The sequence below is a fragment of the Eurypyga helias genome, unplaced genomic scaffold, assembly GCF_000690775.1.
Source record: "Eurypyga helias isolate BGI_N326 unplaced genomic scaffold, ASM69077v1 scaffold18356, whole genome shotgun sequence".
NCBI classification, from domain to species: Eukaryota; Metazoa; Chordata; class Aves; order Eurypygiformes; family Eurypygidae; genus Eurypyga; species Eurypyga helias.
In genome coordinates this window covers 30096-39846 of record NW_010258729.1, presented here as the reverse complement: position 1 = coordinate 39846, position 9751 = coordinate 30096, and the positions used below count along the sequence as shown (strand labels likewise).

General features: G+C 57.5%; 1 protein-coding gene across 1 annotated transcript in view; it reads right to left on the bottom strand.

Moving 5' to 3' along the window:
- Positions 1-1558: 1558 nt before the first annotated feature.
- SEZ6L (seizure related 6 homolog (mouse)-like) overlaps positions 1559-9751 on the bottom strand; it is a gene marked incomplete at its 5' end in the record, with an annotated part of 11003 nt that continues 2810 nt past the window's right edge. Inside the window, 6 exons of the mRNA XM_010154464.1 lie at positions 1559-1701; positions 1785-1979; positions 3018-3184; positions 4052-4217; positions 4657-4842; positions 5377-5569. Coding sequence (XP_010152766.1) covers positions 1559-1701; positions 1785-1979; positions 3018-3184; positions 4052-4217; positions 4657-4842; positions 5377-5569 — 1050 coding nt within the window. The remainder of the gene's footprint in view (positions 1702-1784; positions 1980-3017; positions 3185-4051; positions 4218-4656; positions 4843-5376; positions 5570-9751) is intronic.

The window sequence follows — 9751 nt, the reverse complement described above, 5'->3', positions numbered from 1 at the left end:
GCCGGGCCGGGGTCCCGCTCCAGAGCCAGCGCCCGCACTGCCTGAGCCCCCCTGGGCAGCAGGGATGGGGCTGCCCCTGGAGCCGGCGGCGACAAGGGTCTGGCTCCCTGTTTCCAAGAGCAGGCGATGGCAGGCCATTCCCCGGGGGGGGGAGGATACCTTTTATCGCTCAGGGACCTGCCGGCTGCAGCCCCCCTGCTCGCTGCGGGTAGCGGTCGCGCGGGTGAACCCATCGGATCAAGCCCAAGGGTGGGCACAGAGACCCCCATGCCCGCTGCTCTGCCGGGGCCTGCGTCCCCAAGTTCAGCAGTGCTGGGGAGCGCAGTGAGCGCTCGGCTACTGGGCTTGGGGTGGGGACACCACGTCTCCCCTTCCCCATGGGAGAGCGCATCAGGATTCGCTTGGTCCCGCAGGATGAGTCTCCATCAGGTCTGAGGCTGAATTTCCCATCAAGCCCGGACTCCGGCACACGGGCAGGATCTGGCTGGCTGGGTGTGCGCTGTGCCTGTGGGCCCAGGACGTGCTCCGTCACTGTGGGACCCGTCTTGCACGTCGTCCCGTCTAATTCAGCCCTGTTTGGAGATGCCCGAGATGATTCCCAAATGTTTTATTAAGAATGTTCTTGGAAGGCGCCCAGCTAATCCCCGTGGCAAGCTGACATTTGTAGTAAATCTCTGCTTTCTGTCAAACATGATTTTCTCAGTGACATTTATGTCTGAAGACTTCAAATCGCTTGGCTTCCAGTTCTGCTCAGCCCAAGCACCCACTAAGGTGCACTGGGAGCTCCAACTTGTGATTTTACAGAAAGATTTAAAACCTTTATGCCTCTAAACCCCTACTTGAAACACACCCTCCTCTTGAAATACCAAAATAGCATCAAAGAAGCTTCCCTTTGCGTCAGCAGCATTATCATGCCAAGGGTTCCCAGCCTGGCATCAAATCCCATACCACTCTGACCCCTGGCACGTGCAGCCAGTGTTGCTGTGCCAGCCTGTGCCTGGGCAGGGCAGCCGGGGCTGTGCTGGGCACCTCTGCTCTGCTCCCTGCTGCCTTCCAAGCCGTGTGCTCCATGGCACAGGAGCGGGCTGGCAGCCAGGAGGGGAACTGGTGCATTTTGTGAAGACAGAGCCCCCGCTGCCCCTCGCCCTCACTGTATCATGTTCAGCCCAAAGACTGAGGTTTCCAGCTCAGGGGTGTCCCGAGGCTTTCCTAGCCCCACGTGAACCAAGTCGTGTTGGTGCCACGTGTCACTCGCAGCTGCACATGGGCCACACGCTGCTGTGGCACTGCTCCCTGTTGCTTTCCTCTGGAGGAGTTCAGAAGCTGTCTTGGGAGCAATTAACTACTGCAATGGATGGTGTATCAGTGCTTTGAACTCAGGGAACAGCACTCAGTACCGCCCTGGACCTCCCCCTGGGTGCATCACAGGGGATGTGGAAAGCATCAAGAGGGAGAACAGGAAAACGGTGCTGGTCCCTGGGGAGGGGGAAGCAGGGATACTGCAGCAAAGTGGGCTGAGCACTGGCAGGGCAGACACATGCACCAAGGTCTGGACTACTCACAGCTGGATGTCCAGGAAGAGTCGCTTCTCCTCGCCGACATGGACCCTCCAGATGCAGTCCTCCCCCTCTGCATAGGGCTCCGGCCAGTTTGGGGACAGGATCACCCCAGCCACGGCGGTCAGCTCCCCCCCGCACATGGCTGTGGGAGCGAGAGGCAGGCAGGGCTCACCCAGGGTCCCGGGGTGGTCGCACCCGCCGCCCAGCATTGCCGCAGGCACTGACCTCGGCACAGCGGCTCCGTGTCGTTCCAGTACGGGTCCCGCATGTTGACACACTCGATGACAGCGGGGCCCTGCTCCAGGGAGTGCCCAGGGTCGCACGTGAACTCCACGGTGGTGCCCAGGTTGTAGGTAGGGTCGGAGGTGGTGAAGTTCCCGTTCTGGATGTAGGGCTCGTAGCAGTGGCCCCGCTCAAAGGCTGGAAGAGAACCCCCCCATTAGCCCTAGGGGCACAGAGCTGATTCGGGAGCGCTGCTTTCCTCCACCCCTCACACCTTCAGCTCTGGGGGTTTGTAGATGAGCTCTGCTGCTGTCCCCAGCTAGAAACCCATCCCTCCATCCCCGCTGTGCATGGATGGCCTCTTCCACGGGGTATTTTACAGGCAATTAGGATTAACAACAGTTTATCTGCCCTGAGCCATGCAGGCTTAACCAGACCCCACTCCCATTGTGTATCAGCATCAGTAACGCATTCGCTGTGTTGCCAGTTGCTGTATTTGCTGAGCAATCTACCTTGGGATTACTGCAGGATACTGAGGCACAGGGCTCCCACGGGACTGATCCCGGCAGCAGGATGCACTTAAATGACAACTGGAGCGAATCTGTGTGAGCTGCCCAGGGCTTGCCAGTGCTCCATCCCCAGAGGGGGATGGGTCTGGAGGAAGGCAGCCTGCTGAGCACGTGTTGCAGCAAGGGCAGGAGCCAGGACAGCCCCCGTCCCCACGGCTGGTGTGGGCTCCAGATGCAGAGGTGCGGCGCTACAGGGACTGGGCAATGGGACAGATTGGCCTTTGGTGGTGATGGTTGCTTCAGGCTGTGTGATTCCCATGGCACCAATCACCTTTGCCAGGGTTTGGAGTGGCCCCATTTTGGACACAGCACCCACTGCCCCCAGGCTGCCCCACGGTGGGCACAAGAGACACGTCCCGTGGACATTCAGCTCACCAACAGACCTTTCTTTTGAAGTAAATGGGATTTCACTATTTCTTTTCCTATTTCTTGCTAGGCAAAAGTATTCCCCAAAGTAGTCCAGCATCGGGTGACGTTTGGGTTGCCCTGCATGCCTACAGTGACATGGGGACAGTGGCACAGCAAGCACCGGCTCTGCCAGTGCCAGGGGCAGACAAGACCCTTCCTACATCCATATCTCAGATAAGTGCCCAAGCGTCCCAGGCTCGGGAGTGCTGACTGAGGCCATCCAGCTGCTTTCAGGGATACCAAAATGAGACCCCATCACCTTCAAAGCGTATGTTGAAAGCCGTGGCGGCTGCAGGCTCCTCAGCAAGGAAGTCAATCCTCATGGAGGAGCCGTCGCTGATCACCCCTTCGAAGGGCACGCTGTCGGCACGCAGCGAGTCGTAGAGGACAGCGGACTGGTTTGTGTCCCCGCTGTAAACCACCATCCTGCACGGGAGGACACGGCACGTTATGTGGGAGAAGTGTCCCCGTGTCCCACCCAGCCCCTCTCCTTGCCAGCGCCCACTCTCTGGTGCTCCCAGAATATGGCATTTTACAGAAATCGTGCAAACAAAAATTCGCCATCCGGAATGGCGAATTTTAAGTCTCTTTTACTGTGTCATAAACAGAGGCTCTATCCTTTGGTTTTACTACAAGCCATAAACCTGCTTTACTGCCCGTTACCAGACTGAATGTTAACGCTGTTTAAACACAAGCATCAGCCCCGTGAGCGTGCGCTTTGTGTTAGGGATGCTGATCGCGTGGGACTTGCGGCTTCTTGCGCCGTGGTGAGGAGCAGCGCTGGGTACTCGGGAGGAGGAGATGATGGTGTGACACAGCAGAACGTATCACCCCACAGCTAGCAGGATCAGGATTCTAGCAAGATTCCCCGGCACAAAGCACAGGGCCTCGGGATTGCAGGGGCTGGTGCTCTGCACCTGCCTCCTGCAGCTCTTTTTGCTCAAAGACCTTCCTGAGCACTTGGAGACCTAAATCAGGAACCTCCTCTTCTGCACCAGCACCCTTCTCTGCCCCCACCCTCACCATCCTCTGGCTGGCAGCCTCTTCTGTGCTGCACCTTGACCTTGGGTCGGGTGTTGCCTCCCAGGACACCCTCAGCCCGGGCACTGGGAGGGCAGGAGGTGTGAGGTGGAGGAGCCAAGACCGCCTGGGAGCATCCAAGCCCCGGCAAAGCTCCTTGCTCCTCATCCTGAGCAGAGCAAAGCTCTCCACTCTTCTGGGGGTGCAGGGAAACGGGCTCACTGTGGATCTCGCCATCGACCAGCAGCACCCGAGCGGCTCCCGGAGCCTCACCTGTCCTTCTCGGTCAGCAGGAGCTTCTCAAAGTGCAGGTGCAGTTTCTGGCCCGGGGGTGCCCCAATGGCCCACACGCAGTACATGCTGCTCGACTGGTTCCCTGTGTAGCTGGGTGAGAGGACGCGGCCGATGGTGGCATTGTGGACCGTCCCGCCGCAGGGCGCTGCCGAGAGAGCACAGCCCCGCTGAGACGGGCAAGGAGACAGGGCAAGGCGGAGGGCACGGGCAAACATTTGCACCCAGGGGTCTGCACAGCCGAGGATGAACCCCTCCACTGATGCCTGCCCAGCTCTTCTCAGCAGTACTTGATGCATAAACCCCTGGCCTGGCTTTGCTTTGTTTTATGTACACACATATATGCTCACACATGCACGTAAAACCTGTAATTTCCTTTCCCTCACCTGCCTAATTAGCAGGCAAATTCTGCTGCCACTGACAGCAAAAACCCGCAGCACCTTGAGTTGCACTCTGCAGAGCTGGGCATTGCTTTCACGGTCCCAGGGCTGCATTCAACTCACAGCGTAAAGAAAGCAACTCTAATTTTACTTTTTTTCTTTAGGGATTCCAGTTTTTCTTAGAACTGAGGCTAACGAGGAGTGTACCTGAGCAGATTGGCTCCGGGCTGCTCCAGTGCGGCCTCGACGCGTTGATGCACGTAAGCACCCTGGGACCCTGCAGCTCGTAGCCCAGGTGACAGTGAAAATGAGCTATTCCACCCGAGTGCAAATCCATCACGGTGACGTCTCCGAAGTCAGGTCTCCGTGGAAAGTTGCAGCTCAGCATAAACACTGGAACAAGCACACGTGTTGCAGAGCTTAGAGCTTGTCTGCTCTCAGCATGTCATGCTGGATGTGCCCACGGTGCCACGGACAGACCTACTGCCAGGTGCCAGCTGCAGAGCACTGACAAACCGCCCCGCTGCTGCTTCTTCACCTGTTACTGCTTTTGCTCAGACCCAGTTTCTATTTTAAAAAATTGCTGGAACTCATCTATTTTTTATAGCTCTTCAAGGAATAAAATAGACTTGCAGCCTGAGTCTGTGCAGGAAAAGCTGCTGCATGGGGAAGGAAATGGGGCAAGGTGGGTGTGGGGAGCATAGACACTGCTGGGGTCCGTTGGTGCATGTTAAAACCCACCAGTGGTGGGTTTGCTTGCCCCCACCAATGCTCTGAGCATGGGCATGCAGTGAAACAGGAGCCCAGCTGGTCTGAGAGGGCAGAGCCCGGCACCTTTCCACCCCCGCAGCCCGGTGGGGCTGAGCCCCAAAGGACTGATGCCCCATCCCACCCCCCCTTGCACGCCCGCGGCGGGGAGTCACCCACCCTGGTAGTGGAGCTGGAAGGTCCCCACCACCTCATCCTGGAAGGTGCGGAAGTAGACGGAGATGGTGTTGGTGGGGCTGCGGATCACCTGGCCCTCCACTAGCAGGGTCTGGTTGGCCAGGACCACCAGTGCCTCGCCATCCACCCCCCGGATGGAGAGCACCTCCCCGTCAGACAGGTTCACGCTCTTCACCTGGATGGGAACAGAGACCTATGAGCTGCAGGAGCGGAGTCGGGGGTCCCGTCAGGGTGCTGGGCAAGTGGTTGCATCCCAGCCCCGGACACACAGCACCACAGCCTTCCCTCTGCACCGTAGGCTCACTGCAGGCAGGAGCTGCTTCTTCAGCCGTGATGGAGCAGTCTGTGCCCTGCACGAGGCCTAGGGACCCTCATGACTGCCGTCCCCGTCCCCCTCCCCTGGGACAGCAGACGCAGGCAGCTAGAGCCACTCACTCAAGATGTGTTTCAAAGCTGGATGCTCCCGTGCAGCACCAGTTGACCCATGCCTACTTCTCTGCTCAAACTGGGGAATTGGGCTGGCAGGTGAGACATGATGAAGATGTAGGGGTCCCCTGAGTCATTGGTTAGGGTAGTGCTGGGGTCCCAACTGTCCCCACATCAGCCTTGGGAACAGACCTGCACCTCAGGGCTTGGTACTCACCATCCACCCCATGCACCAGGGATCCCCAGGATCCCTCATCCACACTGGGGAGAGGATGGGGAGTCACCAGCAAATGCGCCTAATGAGCAGTCCCATGAGGCTTTAATTATTATTTGGAAATAGCTGAAAAGTAACCTCACATTTGCATTTCACGTCCATTTAGCTTAATAAATGGGCTCATATTTCAGCAGAAAGATGCTCATCAGATCATTTGTTTCCTTAAGTGTGCGAGGACCAGGGCTCTATATTTAGCGCACACAACAGCCTCAGCCCGTAATTGCGAGCGCTCCCGACAATGTTGTGACTAGGAGGATTTGTCGCTGTTGTCACAACCGTGCCCGTCTCTCCCACCCGGCGCACGCGGAAGGGATGTGCCCGGCTCCAAGGGCTGCTGGTGCTGCGCACAGAGCCACCCGCGCTGCTTGGCATCCTCTGACCTGCTGCAAAAAGTGAGATTTCATCTGGAGAAACAACCCCAGCCCTATCCAGTAACTCCAGTAACTCCCTGCCTGCCCTGAAGGTCCATAAGCCCTGAACGGAACCTGGAAAGTCCAGTCCTCGCTGCGGCGCTGGGCCGAGCAGCCCTGAGGCAGAGCAGGGTCAGAGCACACCTGGGTTCCCCCCAGCTCACGCTTTTAACCCAGGAGAAGCAGTTTTTGCCTTATTTTGCAGCAGGGTACTGGGTCACTGCAGAAAGTCTCTGATCCTCACTGCAGGGAAAAGCAGCTCTTGGTCCCCGTGGATGTCGCACGGTGTGTTGGAAACACAGGGAAGTGCTTGTTCTGGTTCCTCACCTGCCCCAGGTAATTTCTTTTTTCCCCAGGTTTTGTCCTGAAAACACGTCTCCCCCGCACAGCGTGCACACATCACACCTGGTGGGATGACTCAGATCTAATTATTAATAAATGGAATGAATTAAATGTTATTTGGGAGGAATTATTTGGAGCACGGGATCCAGGGATGCTAAGTGGGCTACATACAATGCTAACGACTTCCCCCCAGCTCCCACTGGGGCAAAGTTTTGCTTCCCGAGCTGGGTCTGCATCACTATAAAGACACTTCCAGGCTGTTTCCAACATATTTTGTTCTGAAATCACTCAAAGACAAACCTGCTCCCCAGCTAGCTTCCTCCAGCGATGACTAGCATCAAGCACGCTATCTAAGCACTGGACCACTCCAGCAAATTAATGTTCGGGAATGCCATCCAAGCAGTGGATTGCAGCCAAGCTCTGCTCTCCTTCCCCAGCTCTGTTGCGGGAAGGGGGTCGGGGGAGCAGCTCGAGCAGGCAGAGCTCTGCAGAAGGGATGGAGCTGATGAACGCTGCAGCATCTCCTTTACAGGGTGTTGCAGGGTGAGGGGCATCGCTCAGCTCCACCAGCAGCCTCCCCCACTGTAAACCCAGGCTGAGAGGGGCTTGGAGCAGGGATGTGATTGCAGAGGACCTGCAGCGGCCTGTGCCAGGTAGGCAGGCATCCTCAGAGGACCCCATCCACTCCGGAGTAACCAGCGGGTACAGACGGATGCAGTGGCCTCGCGCCAGGGACCAACAGCCGCTGCAAGGGACCATATGTGTGAGTTCCTGCCAGGGGCTGGGGAGGACAAGTTCTTGCTTTAATCAAAGACTGCACCAATGTCAGCTCCTAAAGAGACTGCTGGGAAGACAGGAGGGTTCCTTGATTCAGACTGCCAGCCCTGCTCACCCGCTAGAGAAATCTCTTTAGGGAAATTCTATTTCCTGCCAAGAAGATTCAAGAATTTTAAAAATAAATATAATTTAACTAAGCATTTGGAGAGCTGGCTGCTCCATGGCTCCCAGGACTGCGATGGTGTGACCCAGCTGGCGCAGGCAGGCTGAGGCACAGCTCACTCTGGGATGCTGCAAAGGGTGCAGGGAGCTGCCAGCAGCAAGACAAGCAGGGACCCCTGAGCTCCCAGGCAATGCTGGACAGCCCCCAGCACCAGGCAGGTTTGCTGGTAGCCCTTCCCAAGAGCAAGCCTGACATCCAGGCTTAACATCCACTCCGCACTGAAGGCGGATTTGCCCCGCAGCAAGCGTCTGACTCCAAAGGACTCAAGGGAAGGAAGCGAAGGGTCCTTGTGGCCTCCTGAACGGCTCAAGGTGCCTGCAGCCGCAGGGCTCTCCACTCCCCATCTCTATTTTGGGGCAGGGCTGCAACGATGCAGTTATTTCTGCCACTGCTGGGCTCTCCCACAGTCCCTGCATTGAGAGGGTCAGCATTTCTCCGTCCCAGGGGCTTGTCTTTTCCTCTGCACATGCCTTTGACAAGATCCACAGAGGTAAAAGTGAGCACTTCCCCTTCCATTGCTGTGCCTTCCCCATGCAGCGTGCTGAACCCTGGGGAGACCTTCCCCGCACTCTCCAGGACACCCTTCCTCATGTCCAGCCTTGAGCAGGACCCACTGAGACCATGCACCACTCGTGACAGGGGTGTGCACCAGCCCAGGCCTCCTGCAGAGCCCACCCAACCCAGCTCCCCAGGCCACCCCACCACAGAGCGACACAGTGCTTGCACAGCTCCACTTCTGAGCCTGGCTTTTCCCAAACCAGCACCCCTGAGCAGGCTCCCAGAGCCCCCAGCACAGCTCTAGCTCCACATGACACAAGAAATCCCCCGTGGGTCACTCCTGCATCACACCATCCTGACAGAAGCTCCTGCTCCAGCAAGGTCTCTCCTGCCCATCCCCATTACAGGAGCTGTGAATTAAACCCAAATCACTTGAATGTTAACCAAATACCACATCATGGTGAGGCATCTGCAGAAGTTGCCCTGTGTTACTCCTGCCCGATGGAATTAGCCTCAGAGCCACTGAAGTTTACAGTGTTTGCACACGTGAAACAATTAAAGAGAGGGAAGAGTCCGTCAGCACCAGGCAAAACAAGGCGGGGGGGTGGGACAGGGAGGAGATAAAGACCATCCTGCCTGGCTCTGGCATGGGCACTGCCCCAGTCAGGCTGGCACGCTGGGGTGAGCAGTGGTACCCACTCTCCATCAGCCACTAGCACATCCGTTACTCTGCATCCCAAACCGTGAGCTGCCACCACCCCTGTGGTCACCAGTTCTGCCCCCCCCCATCACCTCCAGCCCTTCTGGTAGGCAATAATAGAAGATTAGGACTGCCCCTTCCAGCATGCCTCTGCTAATTACCCCCAAAAGTGCAGGCTGGAGAGAGGCACAGACTGAGGCCTTTGGTCTTGTTTTACAGGTGGGGAAACTGAGGCACAGTGCTGGGGCCCCCACTCTCCCTGTGCACCCCCATGGATCCTGGCACCTGGAAGGGAGGCAAGGGCTAGAGATGGCCCAAACCCCACGACTACTGATCCTTCTGCTGTGCAGGGGCACTGCTGGGGTTGGGATGTCAGCGGCCAGCAACCACCCGTGCACGGACGCTCCAGGTCCAGCTCCCTCGCGGAGCCTTGCGGGCTTGTCGGGAGCAGCTGGGCACGGATCCTTACAGCAAAGCCTGTTCGTGACGGTGGGGAAATGTCCCAGCCACGGACCACAGCTTTCTGCACCAGCCCCACTGCTCAGGGGTGATGCCCAGAACTGACTTGCTGTTTTAAAACCAGGTTTCCACGTAAACACGGATGATGCTTCTGCACCGCAGTGTCTGTCTCCCGCACGGGCTCATCAGCATGTATTGTGTGTGACATCCCCTGCACGGACTAAAGAGAGGGGATAAATGTGTCTCCC